Raw genomic sequence first — 12,941 nt, 5'->3', positions numbered from 1 at the left:
AAGCTTCTGTACTCTATGTATTCATCTCCCCTCTGCCCCCAAACTCCTGGCAACCACTGATCTTTTTCTGTCTCTGTAGTTATGCCTCCAGAGTAGCATATAGTTGGAATCTGTTTTTCTTTGTTCCTTGAAGAGAGAGGTTCAAAGCCTTTATGTCTATAAGACCACTCATGGCCCACCCATGTGTGGACCGGACTGGCTCTACATGGCAAACTCCCCCACTAAATACTGTAGCTTCCTTTCAATACTGAGCCCTGTCCCACTGGTCCTGCCCAGCAGCCGCGTGGAGGTGCAGGGGGACACGTGTTGGGTGTTTGTTCATAGGAAGGCCACAAGCTTTGTGCCCCTTGTCACAATGAACCCAGATTCCTGTCGGGTGTGTTGTAAACAGACGAGCCATTTCCTCAGGACCCCTGCTCAGAGCACACCCCATGTTTTAATTTTTGCATGGACTTTATTTTGTCATATTTTTAGATTAATGTTAGGATAAAATTTGCTACGAAGTAGAATAAAACCTTTATGGAAGCAAATTTTTTTAAGTTTATAAGTATAAAAGTACGAAGAAAATATAGACCTACGTTTCTTATTTGATTTTAAGTAAAATTTCTTTTTAAAACTAATTGTAAAGAAAAAGTTTGCTCAAAGTTAATGATTATCTCTGGACTATGATCATTATTTTTTTTATACTTTTCTATATTTTCCTCAGAGTGCATGTGTTACTTTTGCATCAAGGAAACTTAATGAAGTTTTTAGTAAAAAAATTGTTAATGCTTTTGCTTCTATTATGTATTTAGAATGACTTTGCAGAAAAAGAGACTCTGAAACAAAAACAGATAGATGAGATAAGGGATAAGAAAACTGGACTGGGAAGAATAATTGAGCTAAAATCAGAAATCCTAACTAAGAAGCAAAATGAGCTGAAAAATGTGAAATACGAATTACAGCAATTGGAAGGATCTTCAGACAGGATTCTTGAACTGGACCAGGAGCTCATAAAAGCTGTAAGATACTATTTGAGTAATTAATAATTTTAAGGTGTAAGATATTTGGAAGCATTTTATCTTTTGATAATCCTGAGATTATGATATTTTAATAAAAATGTCAACCTTGTCTGTCAATCTCATGTAAAATGAATTTATCTGAATATCTTAATCACCCAACTCTGGTACTAGAACCTGGTGGATTTAAAATTAGAATCATCTAAGGAAGCTTTAAAAAAAATACTTATGCTTAGACCTTAAACCTTCCAAATAGAAATCTCTAAGAGTGGGCATAGAAATGTGTGTTCAAAATAGAACTGGGTGATTCTTATGATTGATGGTTGAGAACCATTTACCTAAGTTAAAAAAAAAAAAAGTATATGATTATTGCCATGTTATCACTTTTTCTGTGGTAGAAACTTTCTTAGCCCACCTCTTCCTCATGAATTTCCAAAATTTCTTCTTTGTTCTAATCTGTTCCCTTCCTTCACACCTCCATTACCAAAATAAGCATCCTAAAGTTTGGCGAATCCCCCTTTTAGGTCCCATCTTGATAATTTAAACATTTCTTTTTGCTCCCAAACTTAACATCTAGCATACGTTTTTGTCAGTTTAGCACTTTGTCACAATATTGCCCTGTTGTGATGGGGATATACTGTTCAGGGACCACATCACACTATTTTTAGTTTCTGTATGCCAGGCAATGTAGTGAGCTACATGGGTACTTGAAAAATGCTTAATTATTGATTGAAGAGTCACTAAACTGTATACTTAAGCATATTTTTCTTAATTTTGCACTAATTTTCATTTTCCCCTCCTGTTTGACTCTTCCAGATTTATTTACTAAGTCTCTACTGTTATAAAATAGTAAGGTAACTTTATAAGATTTTTTTCAAAAATTGTATTCTTTCTGTTTTTTCTGTTGTTGGATAAAATCAAACAGTAATATTTTCGCCATTCTGAGGAGTAGCTGATTTCTAATACACTTTGTCATTGTTTTAACACAACGGTTAAACCTGTTCATTTGTTTGAATTATTGATAAGGAACGTGAGCTAATCAAGGCTGAGAAAAACAGCAATGTAGAAACTCTAAAAACAGAAGTAATAAGCCTTCAAAATGAGAAAGCTGACCTAGACAGGACCCTGCGTAAATTGGACCAGGAGATGGAGCAGTTAAACCATCATACAGCAACACGTACCCAGATGGAAATGCTGACCAAAGACAAAGTATGACCTTTCTTTTTGTTCTAATTATACTTTCTGGTATTTAAAACAGCTTCTCTTACATTAATAATTGTTACACTATGAAGTATTTAATTGGTATTGGCTTTATATTTTAGGGATTAAGTGAACTTAGTACTCTGTAGCAGCGGTCCCCAAACTTTTTGGCACCAGGGACTGGTTTCGTGGAAGATAATTTTTCCACGGACCAGGGTGGCAGGGTTGAGGGGGATGGTTCAGGCGGTAGTGCGAGTGATGGGGAACAACAGATGTAGCTTCACTCACTTGCCCACTGCTCACTTCCTGCTGTGCGGCTTGGTTCCTAACAGGTCTTGGTACCGGTCCGTGACCTGGGGGTTAGGGCCCCCTACTGTATAGAGTATTGAAATACACTTTCAAGTTTAAAAACTGTTTTCTAATTACAAAAAAATAACATACAGAAGTGCGTGCACACAAACACATACCTGTACATTGTTAATTTTTATCATATACCATACAGAAGTTTTAATTTTTATATCATCAGACTTGTTATTCTTTTCTCTAATGGCTTGGAAAGTCCATCCCCACTTTAAAACTTTAAGAAATTTTCAGGAGTTGCTTGGTGCCCTAGTGGTTAGGATTCAGCGCTTTCACTACCATGGCCTGGGTTCACTCCCTGGGCAGGGAACTGAGATATTCTGCAAGCCACATGGCACAGCCAAAATAAAAAAATTAAAAGAAATTTTATGTTTTCTTCTTGTATTTTTATACTTTTATTTTTTTAAGCCTAGAACTGTAATTAGTCTAAAACTTATTTTTGTTCTTTATATAATGTGGATATATTGAGCTGTATTTTTAAAAGTTTTTTTTTCCTGTAGGCTGACAAAGATGAACAAATCAGAAAAATAAAATCCAGGCACAGTGAGGAATTAACCTTATTGTTAGGGTACTTTCCCAACAAAAAACAGCTTGAAGACTGGCTTCATAGTAAATCAAAAGAAATTAATCAGACCAGGGACAGACTTGCCAAATTGAAGTAAGTAGTTATAACATTTGAAGATGTAATAGAAGTCTCTTATTTTGTGCTTTCATTTTTAATTGCTTTGAAATCATTTATTGTCATGAAATATGTCTTAATTGATTCTCCTATATTTTACAAATTAAGTAAAATGGTAACAGATAGTGAGTTGAGCCTCTTGTTCCTTGAAAGATTGAAGAACTAACTGAGAGGATTAAAATATTCCTTTATGAAAAGTGAGACCTGAAACTATAAAACTCTTAGAAGATGACATAGGGGGAAGTTTCATTATATTGAAATTGGCAATGATTTCTTGGATATGACACCAAAAACACGGGCAACAGAAGCAAAAATAGACAAATGGGACTACATCATACTTAAAAACTGCTACACAGCAAAGAGAACGATCAACAGAGGGAAAAGACAATCCACAGAATGGGTGAAAACATTTGCAAATTATATATCTGATAAGGGGTTAGTATCCAGAATATGTAAAGAACTCCTACAACTCAATAATAGAAATACAAATACCTGGATTAAAAAATGGACAAAGGACTTGAATAGACATTTCTCCAAAGAATAGATACAAATGGCCAAAGAGCAACAGGCATATGAAAAGATGCTCGGATGATACTAATCATCAAAGATGCAAGTTAAAACCACAGTGATACAACACTTCACACCAATTAGGATGACCATTATCAAAAATGACCATTATCAAAAAACCAGAAAATATGATAGTGTGTTATAATAACCTATAATGGAAAAGAATCTGAGAAAGAATAATATAGCTAATCACTTTGCTGTATACCTGTAACTAACACAATATTGTAAATCAACTATACTTCAATTAAAAAACAAAATAAAAACAAAAAGAAAACAGAAAATAACAAGTTTTGGTGAGGATATTGAGAAATTGAAACCCTATGCACTATTAGTGGGAATGTAAAATGGTGCAGTTACTGTAGAAAACCTATGGAAATTCTTCACAAAATTAGGAACAAAATAACCAGATGATCCAGCAATTCCACTTCTGAGTATATATTCAAATGAATTGAAAACATGATCTCAGAGAGTTATTTGCTAATCCATGTTCACTGCAGCATTGTTCACAATAGCCAAGAGGTGGAAGCAACCTAAATGTGTATTGATAGATGGATGGATAAAGAAAATTTCGTGTATATATAATGGAATGTTATTTATCTTTGAAAAAGAAGGAAATCCTCTCATATGCTATGACTTGATGAACCTTGAGGATATTAAGCAAAGTAAGCTAGTCACAAAAAGACAAGTACTGCATGGTTCCACTTATATGAGGTATCCAAAGTTGTCAAACTCATAGAAAGTATGTAGAATGGAGGTTCAGCGTAACCAGGGCACCAGGGGTGGGTGGGGGCTGGGAGGGGGAGTTGTTCAGTGGTTATAGAGTTTCAGTTTTGCAAGATGAAAAAGTTTTAGAGATGTGTTGCACAACAATGTGTATATACTTAACACTACTGTGCTGTACAGTTAAAAATGTTTAAGATGTTAAATTTTATGTTTTTCCCACAATTTAAAAAAGCGATCAGTTTTTTCACATATCACCTTGCGTGGTGCTTAGATAAGAGGGTCAAAAATTCCACGCATATTTTTGAGGAAGATAGTAGATTTGGCCACATTAAATTTGTGTTTCTTGTGGAAATGTCTGTTAGAATATTGGAGTTTGAAGTTCAGTAGATTGGAAGTTGTTGCTTTGTAAGCGATTATTGGAATCAGTAGGGCATGTCAACTTGAAGGAGTTATTCAAAGAGAAGAGAAAGAACTGTAGTCAGATTCCTGGATAAACACCAGCATTTAAACTGTTGGCAAGCAGAGGAAGAGGAGCAAGTGAAGCATATGCACAGGAAGCCAGGGCAAGAGCAAGACAGGAGTGATGTCTGGGTTGCCTTGAGAAAATAGTCTTTCAAGGAGGGGTTCAACTGTGTTTGGTGCTGCTAAGATAGTGATCTTAATGAGCAGTGCTCAGAGGCTAGGATGGTGAAGGCATCATCTGCATATTTTTTTTCCAGATTTTTACTGTGACTCACAGTGGGAAGTATCAGGATGAGGCACGTGTGCACTAACACATTTATCTGAAGCAAATTTCTTTAAATAGTACCTATCCTAACCACACACAATCTACTCCAATATATTCTACATATTATGTTTAATTTTTCAAAATATGCTGAATGTAATGCATTAAATTGATTACATGACTTGCCAAATGCATCAAAACCTGTAAATTGAAAACCCCTGATCTGTGTGGACATGGAGGCTGGCTAGGATTATATTTAAGAGTTGGAGTGGAAATAGATTGTACTAGTGAGCAAAGTCTTTGATGAATGAGAGGCAGTGAATGATCAGGTTGTAAGTAGATGACAACAACAAGGAGGGAACAAAGGAAAAGTTTTTACAGGAGGGAACAGAAGTACAGTTGTGAAAGGGTCCATGCAGAGTTAGGAGAATGTTCTCCTTTTTTCTTCCCTCCCTCCAGTAGATCTGGCAAGCATATTCTCCTTGTTGAGGCTCTTAAACTGAGATCTAAGACCATGAACCCCCCAAAACCAAACAGAGTTTTGTCTATACACATTTTTCTAGGAGCAGGTGTATGACCAGGGTGAGTCAGTGTGCTAGGGGTAGAGTTCAGGCAGTAGCGGACTGTTGTCATGACTCCTAAAAAAAAGTGCTTGGCCACAGCAGACCTTTGTAATATTTTCTGACAGAGTTTGTCTTGGATCTACCTTCTCACACTTTTCGTTCGAATTTATTCTCATGTTTTAAAATTGTAATCCATATTTATTCTTATTTTAGCAAGGAACTAGCTTCAGCTGAGCAAAATAAAAATCATATATATAATGAGCTAAAAAGAAAGGAAGAACAGTTGTCCAGTTATGAAGACAAACTGTTTGATGTATGTGGTAGCCAGGATTTTGAAAGTGACTTAGACAGGCTTAAAGAAGAAATTGAAAAATCCTCAAAACAGCGAGGTAAGTTACCTACTTTATATTATCAAGGCATTTTGATGTTTTTGAATTTTTGTTCACTATTTTTGTAACTATTAATGATGGGAAATTTCAAAACTTGGTTCTGGAGCCAGGTGGCTTAAGTTTCAGTTCTGGTTCTATAGCCTATTTGCTGTGTGACTTTGGGCAAATTATCAAAACCTTTCTATACTTTAAATTCATTACCTGAGGACATAATTACCTACCATGTGTAGGGAAGAGTAAATGAGATTATAGTTTCTCGCACATAACAAGCTTTAAAAGTTTTGTTATACTTGTTGTGTTACCAGAAAGTAATTTCTATAAATCTGAATGTATTGTGCCCTTGGGAAGATTTAAATATCAGAATTTTATTTTCTTTTATGGTGTGTTTATAAAGCAAGAAGAATAATCATGTATTTACAGAAAACGATATAACCATATTGACAAAACTATATTTTATATTCTCATTGGGAGTATATTTATATTTTTTAAATAGCCATGCTGGCTGGAGCTACGGCAGTTTACTCCCAATTCATTACTCAGCTAACAGATGAAAACCAGTCGTGTTGCCCTGTCTGTCAGAGAGTTTTTCAGACAGAAGCTGAATTACAAGAAGTCATCAGTGATTTACAGTCTAAGCTGAGGCTTGCTCCAGATAAACTCAAGTCAACAGAATCAGAGCTAAAGAGAAAAGAAAAGCGACGTGATGAAATGCTGGGACTAGTGCCCATGAGGTAAGAACAGGGATTTACCATTACTGTACCTGTACAGCAGCACTGTAAGAGGTACCTATCCACTGCCTAGCATATGATAGGTATTCAGTAAGCAAGAGTTGAATGGATAAAGGTTAAAGTTGGGATTCTAAGCCAGTATGCTCTTCTCATTTTATTTATGTGGTAAGGAAGAATTATTTTATTTCAAGATACGCTTGTTTCTTAACCTAGTCACAGGGTAGATACAGTCTTTACTTTGTGTGTATGTGTGTGTTTCTTTCATTCCTGAGACTTGGCTTGAGGGCAGAAATTTTGATAGATTTTATAACTATTTGCTGATGTGTCACTTTCTAAACCCAGCAAAGAATTAAAGTACTGGAAAGCTGCCCTCAAGAGACAAATTTTAAACCATACTTTTATGTTTTTCTCACTTCCAAAAAGAATGAATCATAGATAATTTCTATTGGTTATTTTTCCCTTGCTTGTATAAGAAATTCAGATGATGGTCTATTTATAAATAAAATCAAGTCAGAAAGTATGTGATGATTGCCTTCGTGTCTCCCAGAACACAGAGCACAGAGATGGGTCACAGAGACCAATAAGACATGACCTTCATGGAGCTGATGGTCCATGTAAAGAGAAAAGCTCTCAAAATTAGACATAGAAAGCTGGGCTTGGGACTTCCCTGGTGACACAGTGGTTAAGAATCCGCCTGCCAGTGCAGGGGACACAGGTTCAAGCCTTGGGCCAGGAGGATCCCACATGCCATGGAGCAACTAAGTCCGTGTGCCACAACTACTGAAGCCTGCATGCCTAGAGTCTGTGCCCCATGACAAGAGAAGCCACCTCAGTGAGAAGCCCACGCACCACAACAAAGAGTAGCCCCCGCTTGCTGCAACTAGAGAAAGCCCGTGTGTGGCAACGAAGACCAAATAAATAAATATAATAAAATAAAATGCGAGAGAGTGAGAGAGAGAAAGGAAGGAGGGAGGGAGGGAGGAAGGAAGGAAGGAAGGAAGGAAGAAAGAGAAGGAAGCTGGGCTGAATGAAGTACTTAATTGGTTCAAACAAATGCTTTAGTTAGGAAGAGAGAAGCCGGTGGACTACAGAATGAGACCAGGATTTTGAGAACAGGGTAGGAGGAGGGATGTAAAGCATAGGGAAGTTGGTTCAACTAATTTAAGAGAAGGCAAAGGAGAGGGAAATTAGACCAGTGTCTGTAAAGGGTAGGAGAGTAACACTTGTGCTGCAATAGAAACATTATCTGGAGTTGAGAGCTTATTTGTAGTGATTGATTCCCATAAGTAGGATAGATAGAGCTACATTGTGTTCAGGCCTAATTATAGCTCTTTCTATTAAGTGATGAGGAGCCATCCTGAGGGATTTAGTGGATTTAATGAAAGATGTGTTTTAGGAAAATTGATGTTAATACATTGGATGAAAGTGAGAAAAATTCTGGAAACGAAAAAACAAGGAGGATATGTTGTCCAGGAAAACTGAAGAAGGGTTTGAGGAAAAGAAGAAGGAAAGATGCAAGAAGATGTGCTTTGTGGCAGCAGGCCTCTAAGATGGTCCCCAATGATTCCTGCCTCCTGGTATTCACACTCTTGTATAGTTTTCTCCAAGATTGGTCTGTGTAACCAATAAAATACAACAGAAGTGATAGCATGTCCCTTCAGGATCAGGTTATGTAAAGCACTACAGCTTCCTGTTCTCCTTTTCTTTTGGATCTGGGGAAAACCAGCTGCTGTGTTGTGAGCAGCTCTGTGGAGGGACCCACTTGGTGAGGACCTGAGGCCTTTGAACAACCATATGAGTGAGTGTACCATTTGGAAGCAGATTCTCCAGTAGTCATGCCTTTAGATGACTGCAGCCCACAGCTCAAATTTGCCTTCAGTGACACACCATGAGTCAAGAGTACCCAGATAGTTGGTAATTCTCATATCTGTGAGAAATAAGTGCTGTTGTTTTAAGCTGCTAAAGTTTTGGGGTATTTTGTTATGTAACAATAGATAGCTAATATAATCATCAAGGATAAAAACCAGATTATTGGGGGCTACAGAGAGCATGTCATAAGGAGACAAAAGCAGTAGCTGGAGAATGAGAAGGAAAGGAATAAGTCAGTATCTTAAAAAAAAAGATGAAGCGAAAGATAAAATTAGAAGTTGGTGGAAAGTGCATGTAGGTCTGTGTCAAACTGACAAATTATAAATAGCAGAAATCAACATTATATTTTATGTTAGGACCCTTGCCAACACAGCTCTCCTTGTCAGAGTAAGGTGCATACCTTATTCATTGTTGTACCTCCATAATTCTTTGTGTGTTGGAAGTTTGGTAACTGTTTGCTGAATGAATGAGAACTGTAGTACCTGTTCTATGTATGTATTGCTGCATGAGAAACCTCAAAACTTAGTACCTTGCAACAGTGATTATGATCTTTCATGGTTTTGTGGGATGATGGGGCTTAGTAAGTGGTTCTCACTTAGCGTATTTCATGCAGTTGCAGTCAGATGTTGGCTGCAGTCATTTCAAGGCTCTGCTGGACTGGACTTTCAAGGTGGCTCACTTATAAGGCTGGCAGTGGTGCTGACTGTTGGCTGGGAGCTCACCTGAGCTGTCAAACAGAATGCCTTCACATGGCCTCCACCTGTGTCTCAGGCTTTTGGCAGCATAGTGGCTGGATTACCAAAGGAAGTATCCTAAGAGCAAGTGTCTTAAGGTCTGGGCCCAGAAATTGGCACGTTACTTCTGTTTTCTGTTGGGCAGAGCAATCACAGAGCCTGCCAAGATTCGATGAGAGGACACAGACTCTATGTCTTGATGGGAGGAGTGTCAAGGTGTTCGTGGCCAACTTTAATCCACATAGTACCCCAGTATCTGCATTGGCACCCGTGTGCCATTCTGGTTACCAAACACAGAGTAAGATAAACTGAAGCTAGAAGAGCAAATATATAATCTGTCAAGTGATTATCAGTACCATGGAGAAAAATGCAGCAGGGTAAGGGAATAGAAAGCACCTGAGGGTCAGTGGGAGGGATGTTGCTGATTAAGGTGGCATTTGAGCAGAGACCTGAGTGAAGTCAGGGAGCCAGCCACGTGGTTGTCCAGGGTAAGAGCGTTCCAGGCAGTATAAAATGCCTGAGGCATGTTTGACCTGAAGGCCAAAGGGGAAAGTGGTTGAAGATGCTCAGAGAGGTATTCAGGAGCCAGATCTTGCTTATCCTCTTTGAGGAAATATATATTTTCATTTGAAACTCCAAACTCACCAACACTTAATATAAGACAGCCGTTATGAAGGAGATCTCAGGTGAAAGTGTACCTCTTTATCATTTTTCTTAGTCTGACTTGGGTTCATTTTTTATAACACCTCATTTAAATAGAAACAATATTTTTCCCGTAAGTGTTTTTTTTTTTTTTTGGTAATCTCTGTGTGTTGGTCCCTTTTACATAAAATTCCCTTGGAAAAAGAATGCTATCACAAAATTGAGTTTCTGAAAAATTTAAAAAACAGGAGAGAAAACCCTAATAGATCTCAGTAACCATTCTCTCAGGAAGTATCTTTACTGTTTCTTAGAGTACTTTATTTTAGGATCTTAGGTCAGCATCAGAAGAAGGCACCAAAACGTGGACCACATCAATAAGGGTTTTTTGTTTGTGTATGAAAATGTAAAAATGGGGTTAAAATTGAGTGGATGTCTGTAATTCTCCACAAAATGTCTTAGAAAAGTGAATGCTTGACTGTCATTAGGCTGTCATAGCTTTTTCACTTTTTAGGTACTGGGCACATAATTTAAGACTGTCTTCTGGTCTATAACACTGGGAAGTAATGTGAACGTGAATTACTCATAATCTGAATACGTTCATATTTATTCAGGAATTTTTACATTGCTGTGGTGTAAAAAAATTACAGGTCTTCTGTCACCACAGATCAGTTGAGGTTGGCATTTCTTGGTCATAGTATGGACTTTTAAAAAATCATTAAATAATAACAGTATGTAAGAGCTAATCTTTGAGTTTCTAATTTATTATGACTCCCATTAGAAAACAATTTATTATACTAATTTGATTTTGATTGAGAATTTGGAATTTTTTTGAAATAAGCTTAAATTTTTTTTTTTTAAGATTAAATACAAGTTTTCTAATTTCAGAGAAGTCAACAAAAATAGGTGTGGAGGCAGTACCTGCCACAGGGATAATAATTCATTAGCTAGAGTAGCAGCAGTAAAGTGGGTGTAACAGCTTTTGTACCATAAACCCATGTAGCATTTGAGTGGTTTCCTTCCTTCCTATTTTCTTTGCTTCCTTTCTTCCATCCTTCCATCATTTTTTAAACTTTTTATTTTGAAAGAATTTTAGGCTTACAGAAAATTTACAGAAATAGTACAGATAATTCACATATACCCTTCACCCATCTTCTCCTGATGTTCGCAATTTATGTAACCGTAATGTGGTTATCAAAATCAAGAAATTAACTTTGGTATAATTCTGTTAATTAAACTACAAACCATGTTTGAATTTTAGCAGTCTTTCTGTTACTATCCTTTTTCTATTTCAGGATCCAACTCAGGATCCCCAGATTGCATGTACATTTCATTTCTCCTTAGGCTCCTGTAGTCTATCACAGTTCTTTGACTTTGACAGTCTTTCTTTGTCTTTCATGGTCTTGACACTTATGATGAGTATGGTCAGGTAATCTGTAAAATACCTTTCAGTTTGGCAAACAACAGTAAAAATTGTTGCTATCAAGATCTGTCAGTAGGTACTGTTGATAAAACCAGTGGACAAAGATTTGAGGAGAAACAGGATATTTACATTGTCTTCAATGTATTTCTCCTAAGATACTTACTGATTACATAGAGAGAAATAGTAACTTCACAATGGATAAATCTGGCTGACACCGTTTTAACTAAGTAAGCTAAGTAAGAGTAACATACTGACATCATGTACCCACTGATATGATGCCCTGAGAAGGATACATCACTTCTATGGTATTCTTGCCAAAAATACATAACCTCAATTTCATTATAAGAAAACATTAGATTGCTTGTTTTTAATTGTGTGTTTTCTATGAAGGCAAAGCATAATTGATTTGAGGGAGAAGGAAATACCAGAATTAAGAAACAAACTGCAGAATGTAAACAGAGACATACAGCGCCTAAAGAATGACATAGAAGAACAGGAAACACTCTTGGGTACAGTTATACCTGAGGAAGAAAGTGCTAAAGTGTGTCTGACAGATGTTACAATTATGGAGAGGTTTCAGGTAAGTTTACTGCAGTTTAAGGCAGAATAAAACTTGTTTCATGGTGGCTTGAATGAAATGTGAGTGTTAAAGATAGTAGCTAGTATTCTGGTACAGGTTGTGTTTAAAGTTCCCTATCCTGAATTTCGGGTAGTCTCAAGGAGTAACTGCTTAGCTTATATTCCTGAGTTTAAATTTTATTATCCATAAGTTATGAGAATTAAGAAGTAGTCCTGTTTATTTTTCTTTTTTAGTCTGCTTCCTTTTGTTTATAATCACTTAATTTCATCAAAAAATTAATTTATCTTTATCCTGTTAAAATTTGTTAAAGTTATATCTGAGAGCAGTTACAAATTAGGTTTTAAAAAGTAATTAAAAGCAGTTAATTTTTAAAGATTTTGAATAATGATAATGCCATACATATTTTTTTTAAGCTCTTTATTGGAATATAATTGCTTTACACTTCTGTGCCAGTTTTTTTGTGCAACAAAGTGGATCAGCTGTATTTATACATATATCCCCATATCCCCTCCCTCCCTCGACTTCCTCCCACCCTCCCTATCCGAGCCCTCTAAGTCATCACCCATCATCGAGTTGATCTCCCTATGTTATTCAGCAACTTCCCACTAGCTATCTATTTTACATTTGTGTATATATGTCAATGCTACTCTCTAACTTTGTCCCAGCTTCCCCTTCCCCTCACCCCATGTCCTCAAGTCTGCTCTCTACATCTGCATCTTTCTTCTTGCCCTGTCACTGAGTTCATCAGTACCATTTTTTTAGATT

The 12,941-nt window shown here is 36.7% G+C and overlaps 1 protein-coding gene and 1 non-coding gene across 4 annotated transcripts in view; one reads left to right on the top strand and one right to left on the bottom strand.

The window, feature by feature from the left end:
- Positions 1-12,941, top strand: part of RAD50 (RAD50 double strand break repair protein) — a 119,837-nt gene that overhangs the window by 63,622 nt on the left and 43,274 nt on the right. For all 3 annotated transcript variants that reach the window (XM_057735411.1, XM_057735401.1, XM_057735422.1), the window contains 6 exons: positions 795-1,001; positions 2,025-2,207; positions 3,059-3,216; positions 6,028-6,203; positions 6,697-6,934; positions 11,987-12,176. In XM_057735411.1, coding sequence (XP_057591394.1) covers positions 795-1,001; positions 2,025-2,207; positions 3,059-3,216; positions 6,028-6,203; positions 6,697-6,934; positions 11,987-12,176 — 1,152 coding nt within the window. The remainder of the gene's footprint in view (positions 1-794; positions 1,002-2,024; positions 2,208-3,058; positions 3,217-6,027; positions 6,204-6,696; positions 6,935-11,986; positions 12,177-12,941) is intronic.
- On the bottom strand, positions 302-431 carry LOC130843469 (small nucleolar RNA SNORA11). The gene has a single exon (XR_009050976.1). It is a non-coding gene; the product is annotated as a small nucleolar RNA SNORA11 (small nucleolar RNA).

This window comes from Hippopotamus amphibius, chromosome 1 (assembly GCF_030028045.1).
Source record: "Hippopotamus amphibius kiboko isolate mHipAmp2 chromosome 1, mHipAmp2.hap2, whole genome shotgun sequence".
Taxonomy (NCBI): Eukaryota; Metazoa; Chordata; class Mammalia; order Artiodactyla; family Hippopotamidae; genus Hippopotamus; species Hippopotamus amphibius.
The sequence above is the reverse complement of the archived record's forward strand: the minus strand, read 5'-3'. Positions and strand labels throughout refer to the sequence as shown.